General features: G+C 45.2%; 2 protein-coding genes across 2 annotated transcripts in view; both read right to left on the bottom strand.

The window, feature by feature from the left end:
* Positions 1 to 17109, bottom strand: part of LOC137628717 (uncharacterized) — a 61899-nt gene that overhangs the window by 18918 nt on the left and 25872 nt on the right. The window contains exon 4 of the mRNA XM_068359871.1: positions 5546 to 5671. Coding sequence (XP_068215972.1) covers positions 5546 to 5671 — 126 coding nt within the window. The remainder of the gene's footprint in view (positions 1 to 5545; positions 5672 to 17109) is intronic.
* LOC137628772 (uncharacterized) lies at positions 7238 to 16628 on the bottom strand. Its single transcript, XM_068359975.1, has 3 exons — positions 16460 to 16628; positions 14823 to 16338; positions 7238 to 7323 (listed from the first exon to the last, which is right to left on the bottom strand). The coding sequence occupies exons 1-3, from the start codon at positions 16499 to 16501 to the stop codon at positions 7238 to 7240; spliced, it is 1644 nt and encodes a 547-aa protein (XP_068216076.1). The 5' UTR covers positions 16502 to 16628.

The following is a 17109-nucleotide window of genomic DNA, read 5'->3' as shown; positions in this document are numbered from 1 at the left end:
GTTTTAGCTAAAAAACCAAGCTGCAAGGAACATGTAGCCGTTTCAGATGTAAAACCTATGTTCCTGCTGAAGGCGTGAATCTCACTGACTCTTTTAGCTGTTGCCAGGCAAACGAGGAAAAGAGTCTTTAATGTGAGATCCTTAAAAGAGGCTGATTGAAGCGGTTCGAACCTTGCTGACAACAGAAACCTTAAAACCACGTCTAGGTTCCAGCCTGGTGTGGCTAACCGACGCTCCTTTGAGGTCTCAAAAGACTTAAGGAGGTCCTGTAGATCTTTGTTGGTGGAAAGATCTAAGCCTCTGTGGCGGAAGACTGCTGCCAACATGCTTCTGTAACCTTTGATCGTAGGAGCTGATAGGGATCTTACATTCCTTAGATGTAAAAGGAAGTCAGCTATCTGCGTTACAGAGGTACTGGTTGAGGAAACTGCATTCGCCTTGCACCAGCTTCGGAAGACTTCCCATTTTGACTGGTAGACCTTGAGAGTGGATGTCCTCCTTGCTCTAGCAATCGCTCTGGCTGCCTCCTTCGAAAAGCCTCTAGCTCTTGAGAGTCTTTCGATAGTCTGAAGGCAGTCAGACGAAGAGCGTGGAGGCTTGGGTGTACCTTCTTTACGTGCGGCTGACGCAGAAGGTCCACTCTTAGAGGAAGAGTCCTGGGAACGTCCACTAGCCATTGCAGTACCTCGGTGAACCATTCTCTCGCGGGCCAGAGGGGAGCAACCAACGTCAACCGTGTCCCTTCGTGAGAGGCGAACTTCTGCAGTACCTTGTTGACAATCTTGAACGGAGGGAACGCATACAGGTCTAGATGGGACCAATCCAGAAGAAAGGCATCTACGTGAACTGCTGCTGGGTCCGGAATCGGTGAACAATAAATCGGGAGCCTCTTGGTCATCGAGGTAGCGAATAGATCTATGGTGGGCTGACCCCACAGGGCCCATAGTCTGCTGCAAACATTCTTGTGAAGGGTCCACTCTGTGGGGATGACCTGACCCTTCCGGCTGAGGCGATCTGCCATGACATTCATGTCGCCTTGAATGAACCTCGTTACCAGCGAGATCTTTCGATCTCTTGACCAAGTGAGGAGGTCCCTTGCGATCTCGAACAACTTCCTCGAATGAGTCCCTCCTTGCTTGGAGATGTACGCCAAGGCTGTAGTGTTGTCGGAGTTCACCTCCACCACCTTGCCTAGAAGGAGGGACTTGAAGTTTCTCAAGGCCAGATGAACTGCCAAAAGCTCCTTGCAGTTGATGTGAAGTGTTCTTTGCTCCTGATTCCACGTGCCCGAGCATTCCCGTCCGTCCAGTGTCGCACCCCAGCCCGTGTCCAATGCGTCCGAGAAGAGAAGTTGGTCGGGGGTCTGAACAGTCAATGGTAGACCTTCCTTGAGAAGAATGCTGTTCTTCCACCACGTCAGTGCAGACCTCATCTCTTCGGATATTGGAACTGAGACCGCTTCTAGCGTCATGTCCTTTCTCCAGTGAGCAGCTAGATGATACTGAAGGGGGCGGAGGTGGAGTCTCCCTAACTCGATGAACTGGGCCAGCGATGAAAGTGTCCCTGTTAGGCTCATCCACTGCCTGACTGAACATCGGTTCCTTCTCAGCATGCTCTGGATGCATTCTTGGGCTTGACTGATCCTGGGGGCCGACGGAAAAGCCCGAAAAGCTCGACTCTGAATCTCCATACCTAGATAGACAATGGTTTGGGATGGGACGAGTTGGGACTTCTCTATATTGACCAGGAGACCCAATTCCTTGGTCAGATCCATAGTCCATCTGAGATTCTCCAGACAGCGACGACTTGACGGAGCTCTTAAAAGCCAGTCGTCCAAATAGAGGGAGGCTCTGATGTCTGCCAAGTGAAGGAATTTGGCAATATTCCTCATCAGTTTGGTAAACACAAGAGGTGCCGTGCTTAGGCCAAAGCACAGGGCTTGGAACTAGTACACGACCTTTCCAAAGACGAACCTTAGGAAAGGTTGGGAGTCTGGATGGACGGGGACATGAAAGTACGCGTCTTTTAGGTCCAACGAGACCATCCAGTCTTCCTTCCTGACCGATGCTAGCACCGACTTCGTCGTCTCCATTGTGAACGTCTGCTTGGTGACAAAAGCATTGAGAGCACTGACGTCCAGCACCGGTCTCCAGCCTCCTGTCTTCTTCGCTACCAGGAAGAGACGGTTGTAGAAGCCCGGGGATTGATGGTCCCGGACTATGACTACCGCTCCCTTTTGTAGCAAGAGAGACACCTCTTGCTGCAAGGCTAGCCTCTTGTTCTCCTCCTTGTAGTTGGGAGAGAGGTTGATGGGAGTAGTTGCTAGAGGGGGATTGCGCCAGAACGGAATCCTGTACCCCTCTCTTAGCAACTTCACAGACTGAGCGTCTGCACCTCTGCTCTCCCAAGCCTGCCAGTAGTTCTTGAGCCTGGCTCCCACTGCTGTCTGGAGAGGAAGGCAGTCAGATTCTGCCTTTTGAGGACTTGGAACCCTTCTTCTTTTTGCCACGATGACTGTCGGCACGGGTACCTCCTCTGCTGGAGGTTCTGCCACGAAAGGGCGGGATGAACCTAGATGCTGGTGTGTCCATCCTAGGTCTAGGCACGGAAGGTAAAGAGACTTTACGTGCGGAAGAAGCCACCAGGTCATGGGTATCCTTCTGGATCAACGAGGCAGCAATCCCCTTGATCAGCTCTTCCGGAAAGAGACACTTGGAAAGCGGAGCAAACATCAACTCCGACTTCTGGCATGGTGTGATCCCCGCAGACAAGAAGGAGCAAAGATGATCTCTCTTCTTAAGCACTCCAGACACATACGAAGCCGCAAGCTCACCAGACCCATCCCGAATGGCTTTGTCCATGCTAGACATGATAAGCATGGCAGAGTCCTTATCCGAAGGGGAAGTCTTTCTGCTTAAGGCTCCCAAACACCAGTCGAGGAAGTTGAAGATCTCAAAAGCACGAAAAACTCCCTTCAACAGATGGTCCATGTCAGAAAAGGACCAGCAAATCTTAGATCGTCTCATAGCCAGCCTGCGGGGAGAGTCAACCAGACTTGAGAAGTCGCCCTGGGCAGAGGCAGGAACTCCCAAGCCTGGTTCCTCTCCCGTGGCATACCAGACGCTAGATTTGGAAGCAAGCTTGGTAGGCGGAAAGATGAAAGCAGTCTTCCCCAGTTGCTTCTTGGACTGCAACCACTCTCCCAGTACCCTCAAAGCTCTCTTGGATGAGCGCGCGAGTACGAGTTTCGTGAAGGCAGGAGCTGCTGACTGCATGCCTAAAGCGAACTCGGAGGGAGGTGAGCGCGGGGTTGCAGACACAAACTGTTCCGGATACAGATCCCTAAACAGTGCAAGGACTTTCCTAAAGTCTAAGGAGGGAGGCGTAGACTTGGGTTCTTCAATGTCGGAGTGCGGATCGTCCAAATGCGCAGCTTCGTCGTCATCAGATACTCCATCATCCGAATGCTGAGGAGGAAGTGGCAAAGGTGGAGCAGAAAGCTGAACGGCTGAATCCGGCAGCACGGGTGCATGCGTAGCTGCTCCGGATCCAACATCATGCCGCTGCTGGTCAGTCTGCGAGCTGGCAACAACAAAAGCAGAGTGCTGGTGCGTGGGAGGGACTGCCGTGGGTTGCGGAGCATGCCGCATTGCGTCAAAACACGGCAGCTTGACAGCACCTTCCCACTGCTGATGCGGTAGCTCACGCATGTCAACGGAGGGTGCAGCATGAACATGCGTCTGGCAGGGTCGACTGCGCATCGGCGGTGGAGCTCTCACAGGTGGAGTGTGGGAGCAGGCAGCCGCAGTATCTGCTGAGCGCACAACCGTGGTAGGTTGTAGGTTAACAGGTGCAGTGTCAACCTTCTCAGCACGATACTCCTGCATGAAGGAAGCAAGCTGAGACTGCATAGTCTGCAGCATGGACCACTTAGGGTCTACCGTGGTTGGTGCGGCAACAGACGGAGTGATTGCCTGCTGCGGAACCACTCTACCTCTCTTGGGAGGTGTGCAGTCTTCGGAAGACTGCGGCGAGTCCGAACTGACCCAGTCGCTACACCTGGGCCGTTGGACTCGCTCGGAAGGGACCTTACGCTTGAGAGGTCGTGAGACCTTGGTCCAACGTTTCTTCCTAGAAACTTCTTCCACAGACGAGGAATGAGGGGGCTCACTCGTCTGTTTGTGGATGGGACGATCTCTGACAGATACGTCCGCAACCACTGAGGGTACATCCGTACGCTGATCAAGGCCTGTCGAACCCTTTGGTCCTTCGACATTGCTTCTCCCCTGGGCTTGGGAGCTTGCAAGAGGTCCCGGACTGGGAGGACGACTGGCACGAACAGATGTACCCTCATGCGCAACACTGACACTGACACTTTTCACTTCACCTGCACTCACTACACTTCCCACTGCACTTTGCGCTTTCAACTCTTTGACATCGGCCAAAAGTTGATTCCGGTCATTAGCTAATGACTCCACTCTGTCACCAAGAGCCTGAATGGCACGCATCATGTCCGCCATGGAGGGTTGAGCACTAGTAGCAGGGTCGGGAGTCACCACTACAGAGGAAGGAAAAGGTTGAGGGGCATCGGGAGAGGAAAAATCAAACGAGCGAGAAGAACTCCTCCTGATCCTATCCTTCTCTAGCCTACGTGCATTCTTTAGGAATTCGTTAAAATCGAATTCCGAAAGCCCAGCGCATTCCTCACATCGATCTTCCAATTGACAGGATTTACCCCTACAATTGGAACAAACGGTGTGAGGATCTATGGAGGCCTTCGGAAGACGCCTAGAACAAGCCCTAACGCTACACTGCCTGTACTTAAGGACTTGAGAATGGTCAGACATCTTGAATTCTTGAATTAGCCAAGGGGGAAATCCAAAATCTAGCAAAGTTCATTAACAATTAATCCAAATCTAATCAAAAAGCTTGATAAGCTAATGATAATAGTTCCTGAATAGCGAAAGCTAGAATCTAGAGCGAATACATCACCAAAATCGTGAAAAAACAACTCCAGAAACAACAGGGTATCCAAGTAGGTCTTGCCGGTGGCACGACAGAGGAAAAATTGAGTTCTTGTTGACAAGAAGTACCTGAGTACCTACTCGACAGATGGCGCTGTTGTGTACACCCCCACCTGTATAGCGATCGCTGGCGTATCCCGACCTTAGATTTTTCTGTCGGGCAACAGAGTTGACAGCTACATGATCATCGGGTAAGATTAATATTGAAAATTATGTATTATAAGTATTTTAAGTCATACATTACAGAACTATTTTCTGCTATTATATTTCCAGTTTTTTAAGCTTGAGTGTGGTAAGGAAATAAATGTTTTTTTTTATTTTACAAATAATTTTTATTTAAAAGTTTACGTATAATATCAACATTCATATCATTCTTCAATGTTTATCAGAGAATAGCCCTGTAATGATTTAACAAAAACTTTAAAGTTACCACTAAATACATCTTTCTGAACTAATGAACATAAAAAAGGAAAAATAACTTTCGCATTAAATATAACAAGAAACTTTAAACACAACTATACCTTTAATAACTGTGGAACCTTTTTATCCCAATCTGGATACTGGTTTCTGAACTTTTCTATTTCCGGAGCAACAGCTTTGTAGGTTGCAATGCGACAAAGCGCTCGTTCTTCAAGCGTGGCACTTTCCTGCAATATTTGGAAATCAATAATGACATGGAATACTGCATATGAATATACACAATCTGAAATGGATTTCTTGCATTCTTAATAGGATAAAGTTGGTACTGTAAAGTACAATTACAGAACTTTGGGTAAAATAAAGGAGAAATAATAATAAAGGAATTTCACCCTGAATAACGGTAAGACTAATAGTTCACAATCAAAATCACCCCTATACTAATTGATTTACTCTGGCTGCCAATTAAAGCGAGAATTGAATTTAAAATATGTACAATAACCCACCAAGTTATCAGAACCAGTCGTCCAAAATACTTGAGAGAATTGCTACATATTGCGCAGCCAACAAATCGTGTCGACACGATAATAGTTACAGATGGTTTCAAACTGTTGGAATCTAGATTTATGTCTACTTTAGGCTCCAGAGCCTTTAAATATGCGGCCCCGAGACTATATAATAAGCTCCCATGAAACATTCAAATGATTGAAGACATTAAGGCTTTCAAGAGGAAACTGAAGACTTTCTTATTTCATGAGTCTTTTGACAGTGACGATTTAACAGTAAATGAACAATATGTGACCTGAAAAGATAAATACTGGGAACGAACAAGGTAAAACGACAGTGGAGGTCCTGTAGAGAGTGGGGTTCCCCTGCTGTATGGGACCTGAAAAGCAGCCATGAAAGTAAGTAAGTAAGTAAAATATGAATCAAGAGAAACTTGCTGAGAAATATACTTCTAAAACAATTTCAATATCATGTAAACTTAAACACAGTAGAGTATAATACTTTTATGCCAGGTCAAAGATGGTAAAAGTGCAAGATTGTAGTTCAAAGATACACAAATCCTTGGGCAATAAGAATAGCCCCCTTTCCATTGGGGGAACTCAGCATCCAACTATCATCAGCATTATCATTTAGATTTTTACAGTATCTTTATTGGATTTAAAATGAAACAGGTTCTAAAAAGCGATCTTCCATCTGTCCTATACTGTACGTTATCTTTCTGAACTCCTATTAGGTAAGGCAAAAGTCTTCGTTCTAGGTCACTTTTCATAACTTCCTGGGGCTTCCTAACTTTTCTCAGCTTTAAAAATGTGAACCTCTGAAACCTTGACTAATGCCATAAGTTTTGAAGAGATTCAGAGCATACACAAATATATGGATCAGACATATGTACAGTATATGCCTTAGTATAACCTATTCCTCTTTTGTCTTTGTATGGTTATATACCCCCTTAGGTAGATGCCATACTATAAAGGCTACTGCTTTTGTTTTCTTAAGTATGAAACCAAATTGAAGGTTCTCAATGTCACTCAATTTTCTCATTCTTTCCTCCAGTACCTTCTCTAATACTTTTAGAAAATGCTCAGGCAACTCTGTCTTTTATCACATGGTAAAGGGCACCCCTTTTCCTCTACAGTAAATACTATACAAGATGATATTTCTCACAAACTTCAAGAGAAGAAAATGGTCACCATTTTGCCATTCATTATCATAAATGACCCAATTAAAGACAAAGGGGATGGTAGAAAAAAATGTCCAGGTCTATATTAGAGGAGTCATTTATATACACATTAAATCACTGATCCATCAATACAAATTGTGAGATCTTTGGTCCGGAGGATATCCTCAACGGCAATACCTTTTGCATCCAAAAAATCTGTGGATTACGGGAATTGAAATTTCTCACATTCTGGAGGTTACTATTTCTATAGCGTAAGCTTTGGGTTACAGCGAAGTGCCCTTTACCTTTGAAGGGCTCACCGAAGAATGCCAAGACCTAAGATCAACCAATTTCTTATTCACTTTCTATTTGGGGGAGAAATTCATTAACTATAATTTGAATACCACTCGGAGTAAAACTATACCTAATCGGGTAGTTGAATTGGTAGAACTTCAAAAGTTCAAAGTTGCAGCAAATGTTTTTATGTTGAACAGGCTGACGTAAGTCTTTTTAAAGTTTTTATATGAAATATCTGTTTTGATGTTGTTACTGTTTTTAAAATATTTTATTAATTGTTAATTATTTCTCATACAGTTTATCTATTGCCTTATCTCCTTTCCTCACTGGGGTATTTTCCCTATTGGAGCCCTTGGGCTTATAGCATCTTGCTTTTCCAACTAGGGTTGTAGCTTAGCTAATAATAATAATAATAATACTAATTATAAAGGGTATGTAAAGGGAGCAAATGGTAATTGTTCGGTCTAAAATAGCAACAGGTTTAACATCTATGCTACCATGAACTCAATTATAATCAGTCAGATTCATTTCAAGCATCATAATTTGAACCAGGGTTCTACATTGCATTACCTAGTTTGAATTCTTGAAGGCATACTATACATAAATTTGGATCATAGATTAGTAATTTCTGAGGCCTTGACAGGTACATTGGATGATATAAAACATGAATATATTCTATACAAAGGCAATTTACTAATGGGCTGGACTTGCAATGAATTCACCTAACATGAATTGAAATGTGCGAAAATGTTTTGAGCCTATAACTAGGGAAACTTGTATTCTTATGGAAAAAGATTTTCCCACACATTAAGGTTAAGTTGGGATGTTGATATATCAAATCTTCTCTAAGTCTTATCAAAAGACTTGGGATTTTTTATTTACTTCCTCAGTACCTGTAGCAATTACCAATTATAGCTTCATTTCTTCATAGGGAGCAAGGCAAAGAGTTCAAATAGGTATAATTTTTGGTAATTTTCTTTGGCTAAACTAAGTTAGAGTAACAGCATTCCAAGACTTATGGACTTCCAGATGCAGGACTGGTCATCAGACAGTTCCACAGCCTGAGATGGGAGAGCTAGAGATAGAAGATCAAAATCAGACAGGACAGAGCTTTGACAGGCCTTTCAAGAACCCTTGGCCTTTGGTGAACACACCCATTGAGGCTTTATCAGAATGCGAACCATTCTTGGTAGCGTCAGAAGAGCTTGTATCTGGACATATATTGGTTGGAGTGCCTATGTAGTCAGAGCTATATAGAACATCAAGAGTCCTATCTCAAGTGAAAATGATGAAGGTTGGACAGTAAAATGGGGGAAAGCTTAAAATATAGGGTTTGAAAACAAAATAATGAGAAGCATGAGAAGCCTTTAAATTCGAACCGGGGAAAAATGCAATCGCTATTTCAAGAGTCCCCATTCCCACCATCGTACTTCATCGTGAAAAATATTCCATACTGAAGCTGAGCAACTTCAAGTCATTCTCTTGTTATAAGAGGTGAGTGGGAGGGGGGGGGGGTCATAACCACTACTATGGAATTGGTGTGTGTAGGCCTTGAATGTTTACCTGTAAAGCCTGCTGACGTACCAGGCTTCCTTCGCTCCCCCAGCCTTGATTGACCGATCGAGAGCAGTGCCTCATGTCACAGAGAAGAGTATGTCAAGAATTGTAAACAGTATTGAAATATTATTATAAAAGCAAGAATGAGACACTAACAAGAAATCCCTAATTTCTTAATGAGATCTAATAAGAAACAGCAAAAAGTAAAATTCCCAAATTTCTTAGAGATCCAAAATTAGAAACACCAAACATTTTTTTAAATGAAACAGGAGAAAAGGAAGCTGATGAGCAGACAATGAACCAAGAATGATAAAGAAAACAGAAAAAAACAATGAACATGGTTGAACTGAGGGAAGTAACAAGGGGGGACATGCGCACAAGCAGAAGTAAAAAAAAAAAAAAAAAAAAAAAAGTGAATTGAAGAAAATGAAGAATCGAGACAGTGACAGCAGCAGAAGCAGAATGTGTGTGAGCAGAGGAGGAAGAAATAAGTGAAGAAACCATCTTTAGTGAGAAGTCATCCTTCGGCTGGAACTTTTGACACAAAGTATACATTTGAAACCACAAAGGATCTATACAGATCAAAGTATCAGGTAATCCAGCTTGAAAATCATCGTAGAGCGGTAAGAGGAGAGATTCTCCTCTCAAACTGATTATCCTTAACCCACATCCTATCCTAGACCACCTGAAAATAAAAGTTGCTGATTATCCTGACCCACATTCTATCCCATACCACCAACAAAAGGGATTTTGACGAAGGAAAAATCTATTTCTGGGCGAGGGACCTGTGTCGCCAAGTGAAATGCTCCTTGAAGCACCATTTCAAAGGTATGAATGCTGCTAAATATACCAGAGAAAAAAGTTGCATGGAATGCTAGGAATATATCCAGCTCGCTCACCCCTAAAGGGTGTCGGTATTAAAACTGGGGCGAGTGATACCACTACCAGAGATCCCTTTCCAATTAGACTTCTCCCTTCTCAAAATCCCCCGTTTACAGATTACCCCAGATCCCAAATTACCAACAAACCAAAAAAAAAATACCCAACTAAACACATACGGGCTGCAAGTGTGCAGGAGCCCATGCATGGCCGAAAGTGCCAGGCCTTCTGAAACGACAACAAAAAAGCAATGAGGAGGGAGGTGAAGCTTGCCTTGCAGCAGCTCATAGCGCTACCCAGCGGTGGAATTGCATAGTAGCCTATTATATAGTTCCCAGTTAGACACCATTTTATTTCTTTCTAGTCGTAGAGATTTGACATAGAAGTAAACCCATATATATGACTTAGAAGTTTGTATCCACATAGGAATAAACCTACCTCTAAATTCAAGCAACTAAAGGAGTTGACAAAGTAACATGGCTAATTTACAATGCAGATTCCCTTTCAAAGTAATAAATTCTCAAGAGGATCTATTTAGATGGTATATGTGAAAGTATCCTGTTAAGTTTTAAATACAGTATTTCCTAAACAGGATCATGAATTCACAAGGAAATACTTCGCTAATTATGTACAGTACTCACATGGAAAATAATTTTATATTGTTACTTAATAACTTCCTGAGACTAAGCATAAGCAGAAAATTGATAGGCAGTAACTGGAACAAGAATATCGACCACTGTTTTAGCGCCACCAAAATATAAACATGATTATCAAAAAGCAAGCAAGTGGAAAAATAAATAATCAATCAATTAATCTGCACAAAGAAGAAGGATATTAGCTATTATGCAGTGACACATTGTGGTAAAAAAGGGATTTTGACGTAGGAAAAATCTATTTCTGGGCGAGGGACCTGTGCCGCCCAGTGAATAAGCTCCTATTAGCACTTATTCTTAGGTAATTTACTGCTAAATATACCAGAGAAAAAATGTAAAGGAGTGCTAGGTTAACTAGCTCGCTCACCTATTGGTGTCGGTATAAAATTGGGCGTATAATCCAGAGGTCCCGCGCTATTTAGATTCATCCACGACAAAGACCCCAATAGAGGAGAGCCGTTCAACCTCACTCGGAACCAGCAACTCTGCATCCGCTCAGAACCCAACTCCTTAGCACCCAAAGTTTGGGGACTCCAAGGGAGAGGAGCTGGGAGGGTTCACTGGGCGGCACAGGTCCCTCGCCCAGAAATAGATTTTTCCTACGTCAAAATCCCTTTTCTGGGCTCGAACCTGTGCCGGCCAGTGAATATATACAAGAGAAATGTCACCAAACTTGCAAAATAAAGGAAAAACATAAACATAAGGGAAATACAAGTTGCTTTAATCAGAGATGAGTGCCAAAAACAGCTATAAGGGTATCTTAAAAAGAACATAAATCCACTTGGTAGAACAATTGACCAAAAAAGGTAAGGTATAATAATGCCGTGAGTGATGATATATACAGATACTCAGGAGTCAAAAATTTACAAATATAATAATAGTAATCAGGTGCGAAACCAACGAATACAAATAGGGTATAAATGAGGCAGGTAAGGGGGAGAGATAAAATAACAAGGAATTAACATATGAGTTACCTGGGGGTAACTACGCTCCCTGCAGCTACTGTAGGAAATTTAAGGGCTTCCAAATGTTTAAGGTAGTGTTTCTTGAACACTGAGGGTGACTTCCACCCTGTATACCTGGAAAGATCCGTAAAATTCATGTGGTGAAAAAAGTTCACCGAAGTAGCAACCGCTCTGATATCATGTGCAAGAGGAAAAGAGTCAGGGCTAGCTTGTTTAATAAAATACAAGATTTGTTGCCTGATCCCTTTAATGGTAATGGTACCGCCTTGTTCTCTAACGAATAGAGGCCCCGAGGAGTTAGAGGAGGTCCGGGATAAATAAGACCTAAGAGTAGTAACAGGGCACAGAGACGGATCTTGCGTGAGGGGAACAATTTTCCAGGAGGACCATCTGTTCTGAGGGTCTTCGTTCTTAGCTAAAAAGAATTTGTTAGGTGAAAGAAGGACCTCTCCCGAAGGAAGGAACTCAATATGACCCGGGTCTCTTGACAAAGCTGCCAGTTCAGAAATTCTTGCCCCGGAAGCCAAGCTCACCAGGAAAAGTGTTTTCCTAAGAAGGGGAATGTAATCACAAGAACTGTTAATGGTATCAGAAGCCAATTTGAGTACATCATTAAGGAACCAGGTAACCGGGGTAGGACGAGTAACCGGTTTCAGTCTGGCACAGGCTTTCGGAATTGAAGCTAACCAAGAGTCGGTTAAGTCTATGTTAAAACCCACTAGGAAGATCTTTTTCAAAGCAGATTTAATAGTGGTGATAGTATTGGCTGCCAGACCTGATTCTAATAAAGTTCTAAAGAAAGTGACTGTAAGGTTCAAGTTCATACAGTGTACGTCTGAGTCTATCAAAAATTTAGCCAACTTTTTAACCGCAGAATCATATTGGCGGATGGTGGAATCCCGTTTATCTGATTCTAGGAACAGGGTGTTTTGAGGATCGATATTGGCACCATGTATGGCCGCAAACTTCATGAAGTCCATAAAGTTAGGGCGCTCTGAATGTTTGAGAAAGCGTACACAACGCGTGTTTGTACCATCTGAGACAGAACCGGATTGGGTATCGGGTGAGGATGTAGTCTCAACTCTCGCAGGAGAGGGTACCAATTGCTCTTGGGCCAGTTGGGTGCGACCAAGGCTACTCGTCCCTTGAAGGATCTCAGTTTGTCTAGGACTTTCAGTAAAAGATTCACCGGGGGAAAGAGATAAATCCTTTCCCAGATGTCCCAATTCTGTGACATGGCGTCTGTGGCGTAGGCCTGAGGGTCTAGACTGGGAGCCACATATACTCTCAATTTGTGGTTGGACTCCGTGGCGAAGAGGTCCACTTGGAGACCCGGAACCCGAGAGAGAATCCACCGGAATGACTTTAGGTCGAGTGACCATTCCGATTCTAGAGGGGAGGTCCGGGACAAGGCGTCTGCCACTACGTTCCGGACTCCCGCCAGGTGGACAGCTGAAAGATGCCAACGGTTCGAGGCTGCTAGGGAGAATATGGCTACTAGAACATGGTTCAGAAGCCCTGATTTTGATCCGCCTCTGTTGAGGCAGCGGACCACCACTTCGCTGTCGAAAACCAGACGAAGGTGTTGTCTCTTGGGTGGAGCGAGACGTTTCAGGGTTAGAAGAACTGCCATGGCCTCCAGCACATTGATGTGAAATTGGCGGAATAAGGGAGACCAAAGACCTTGAACTTTCCTGAGCTGAGAATAGCCTCCCCAACCTGATAGGGATGCGTCCGTGTGAATGATTAACTTCGGAGGCGGAAATCGAAGGGGAACTGACTTTGACAGATTGATGGCCCTTGTCCAAGGTAGAAGTCTTTCCCGGAGAATGGGAGGAAGGCGGACTTTCCTGTCCCGGAGCTTCCGGTTCGCCCTCGAACGCCAGACACGATTGATATCTTTCAATCTTGCCTTCAGAAGTAGATCCGTCACTGAGGCAAATTGAAGGGACCCTAGGATCCTCTCTTGGAGTCGTCTGGAACTTACTTTGTCTTTGAGAAAGCGTTTGGTGTTCCTTGCAATCTCTAACCTCTTGGGTTTGGGAAGACACAGAGTATGAGATATAAGATCCCATTGCAGGCCGAGCCATTGGAACTTTGATTTCGGAAGAAGACGGGACTTCTTGAAGTTGATCTGGAAGCCTAGAGATTGAAGGTATTGGATGACTCTGTGAGTGGCTTTTAGGCAATTTTGGGAGGTGTCTGACCAAATGAGCCAGTCGTCCAGATAGGCTACTACTTGAATCCCTTGATTTCTGAGTTCCTGAACAGCGACTTCTGCCAACTTTGTGAAGATCCTTGGGGCGATGTTGAGCCCGAAAGGCATCACCTTGAAGGAGTAACTTTTGTCCCCTAGGCGGAAGCCTAGATACGGACGGAAGTGTCTTGCTATCGGGACGTGATAATAGGCGTCTGTAAGATCGATAGAGGTGGTGACGGCCCCACGGGGAAGTAAGGTCCGCACCTGCGAGACGGTAAGCATTCGAAACTTGTCGCATTGAATGGACAAGTTGAGAAGGGATAGGTCTAGAATCACTCTTCTCTTGTCCGAATCCTTCTTCGGGACACTGAACAGCCGACCCTGAAACTTCAGGTGTTTCGTTTCTTGTATGGCGTTCTTTTGTAACAGGTCCTGGACAAATTTGACTAGGTCCGGAGTGGAATGTTGATGAAATCTGTTCGGAGGTGGAGGTCCTTGAATCCAACTCCACCCCAGTCCCTTGGAGATGATACTGAAAGCCCAGGGACTGAACCTCCATTTGTTACGGAAGGCATAAAGCCTCCCCCCTACCCGCTGCACCTCAGTATTGGCTTGAGGAGTTGCCTCCACGTCCGCCTCGGAAGTTCTTTCCCTTGCGAAAGAATCTGCCTCTACCTCTGTTCTGGTTTGAACCACGGTGGTAGCCTCTACCTCTGTTATAACTCTGGGAAGAGCCTTGAGCCTCATAAGACTGGTTAAAGGCTGGAGAGGTGGTGGAGGCACCGGGAAGCTGGCTCTTAGGGAGCAGAACGGTGACATAGTCGTCCGATGAAGGAGCCTGAGAGGTGGAAGGCTGTGCAGGAGCAGCAGGAGATGGAGGAAGAGGCTGACGGAAAACAGACGAACTACTCTGCTGTTGCCGGAACTGGGTGGAGGTATACGAGCGGAGCTTCTTCCTACCCCGGGCTTGGTATTTTGCGGGGTCATATTTCCGCTTAGGAGTCAAACCCCAACGGGCTTTAAGGCTCTGATTGACTCTAGTAGCCTCTGCCAAGACTTCCTCCACAAGATCCTCAGGGAAGAGATTTGAACCCCAGCAAGAGGACAGGATAAGTTTATTAGGCTCGTGCCTAATAGTCGCCTCAGCCAGGACGTGTTTGCGGCACCTACGTTTGGCAATAGCAAAGTCATATAGATCGAAATATAACGACTGCAAAGTAGCCTTATTGAGAGACTTAAAGATACTCTCAGTATCATAAGTTAAGGCTATCGACTCCGTAGATGTGGCCAAGTTCAAAGTTCGACCAACACGTAGGCGGGAATCATACTCCTGTTTAATAAGAGATTCCGGGAGACGGGGAAGCCGTTCACTAAACATAACTGAAGCACAGTCCGCTGTTAGCTTGCCAGAAGTAAAAGTGGTATGGACATTGTCCCAACACTCAATACCTGAAGGAAGAAGGAGGGAGATCGGATCCACCTCTCGGATGGGAGGCAAGGGCTTCTCCTCCAGAGCATATTGGAAAGCAAGCTCTGCAACCTTATTGACGCATGGAGTCACGGTGTTCTTGTCCATTAAGAACATTGTGAAAGAACTCTTATAAGGCGTCAACATGGTATTGGTGCAACCAATATCATTCAGAAACCTAGCCCAAACAGATTGGGCTTGTTCTTTCGGGAAAATGACAGTCTCTTTGGGGACCTTATCCAGCCGAACCAGAGCATCCTCGGTAAGCCTGGCATAACCATGAAATGGAAATGCGAGACCAGGAGGAAAGAATTCAAAATCCTCTAGAGGACGAGTACCAAGACCTTCCAATGTTAACATCCCATCTGAGAATGGGGAATGAAGAGCCATGCGCCAAGGGTTATTCTTGGTAAACGGCGGAAGCTTAGAGGCATCCGGGATGAGAGAGCTTTGAACTCGCTCCGGAGCACCTTGTTCTAATGCTCCAAGTCTCTGACCAATGTTAGAGAACATCGTGTCCATCTTGGCCTGCATTTCCGACACAATCTTAGATTGCATCTCCGACACGATGCGAAGCATGGCTGATTCGGAAAGGCCCGGGCTAGGAGCAGAAGTGGCGGGTTGTACTCCCGGGTCGTGAGACTTAGAGGAGGAGCCGGAAGCCTTAGATGACGGGTTTGTATTAGACTTGGAACTATGGGAAGCCTTGTGGGGCTTACGAGCTTTTGGCAAAGTTCTCGATGTAGACTTATCTTTGGGGGGAACCGGGTGTGATCGATGAGACGAATCACGGTCCCCAGAAAAACCATGGAAAGAAGAGAGATCAGATGAAGAAGAAAGAGCGGGGCTGAGGATAGGAATCTCAGCGCCGGTAACACCTGCCTCACTTACCACCCTACCTGCATCCGGATCGTCCAACAACATGGGTTCAACGTCTAAGTTCATGGAAGCCACATTGTCTTCCAGATCTCCGGGGGCATCCAACGGATCTTGTTCCTGGTCGATGAATCCCGCTATGGTGGCATCAATGTCGGCAATGATGGGTGCCGCAACATGCCTAGCCACAGCGGCTGAAGACTTGGCGTTAGGGTAGATCATGGCACAGTAGTCTTCAGATAGGACGTAAGGCTGTTTGGATTTCACGTTTCGGGCAAATCCCCCAACCCACACTTTCAGTGTGGCCCGAGCCGCAGTCTTCTGCTCCGGGGATGCCTGAAATAATAGTGGGAAGATTCCCGGCGGTCCTTCAAGACCATAGAAGTCTTACTAAATGGTGTATGTATACCAAAAAAGGTAAAATAATTAGAAAGGCAACATAGCCAACGGGACTCACCGAATCAGATCCGAGGGTGGTGATGAGGTCAAAACAGACCATACAGTTATCAGGGTGCCAGACCACGATGTCCTCCAGCTGAACTCCGCAGAGGGCGTGAGACCTACATACGGTATGGCCACAAGGCTGATGAAGAACAGCCGCACAGGCCGTCGTCTGACAATGCACCATCTATAAAAAGAATAGTATATGAAAAACTGTAATTCTCTTAAGTAGGGGCGGGTCCGGAGGACCCGGGACTAACATAAGTCTAACTTAAGACTAGAGCTTAACTGTAATACTCTCAAGTAGGGGCGGGTCCGGAGGACCCGGGCCTAAACATAAGTCTAACTTAAGACTAGAGTATAGCTATCCATTCCGGTCGAGCCGGGATCATAAAACAGGATGCAACAAAGAATTAAGACACATGGTGTCTGATTTCCCGGAGCGAGGTTAAGCCCCGGGCCGGGAAATAAAAGTATATCCATAAACCAATACATATAGGAACTCCGGGATAGTGATCTGTCATATATAATCATATATAATCATAGGAACTGTTATAAATTAATAGGGGGGCGGAACTGTAGATAAGAACCGCCAACCGAACCCGGAGGGTTTCGTATAACATAATAAAAGTGTGATAGGTGAATATAAAATAGGGTGCACCGGGA

Source organism: Palaemon carinicauda, chromosome 36 (genome assembly GCF_036898095.1).
Source record: "Palaemon carinicauda isolate YSFRI2023 chromosome 36, ASM3689809v2, whole genome shotgun sequence".
Classification (NCBI taxonomy): domain Eukaryota; kingdom Metazoa; phylum Arthropoda; class Malacostraca; order Decapoda; family Palaemonidae; genus Palaemon; species Palaemon carinicauda.
Note: the sequence above shows the minus strand (reverse complement) of the source record. Positions and strands in the feature narration are given on the sequence as shown.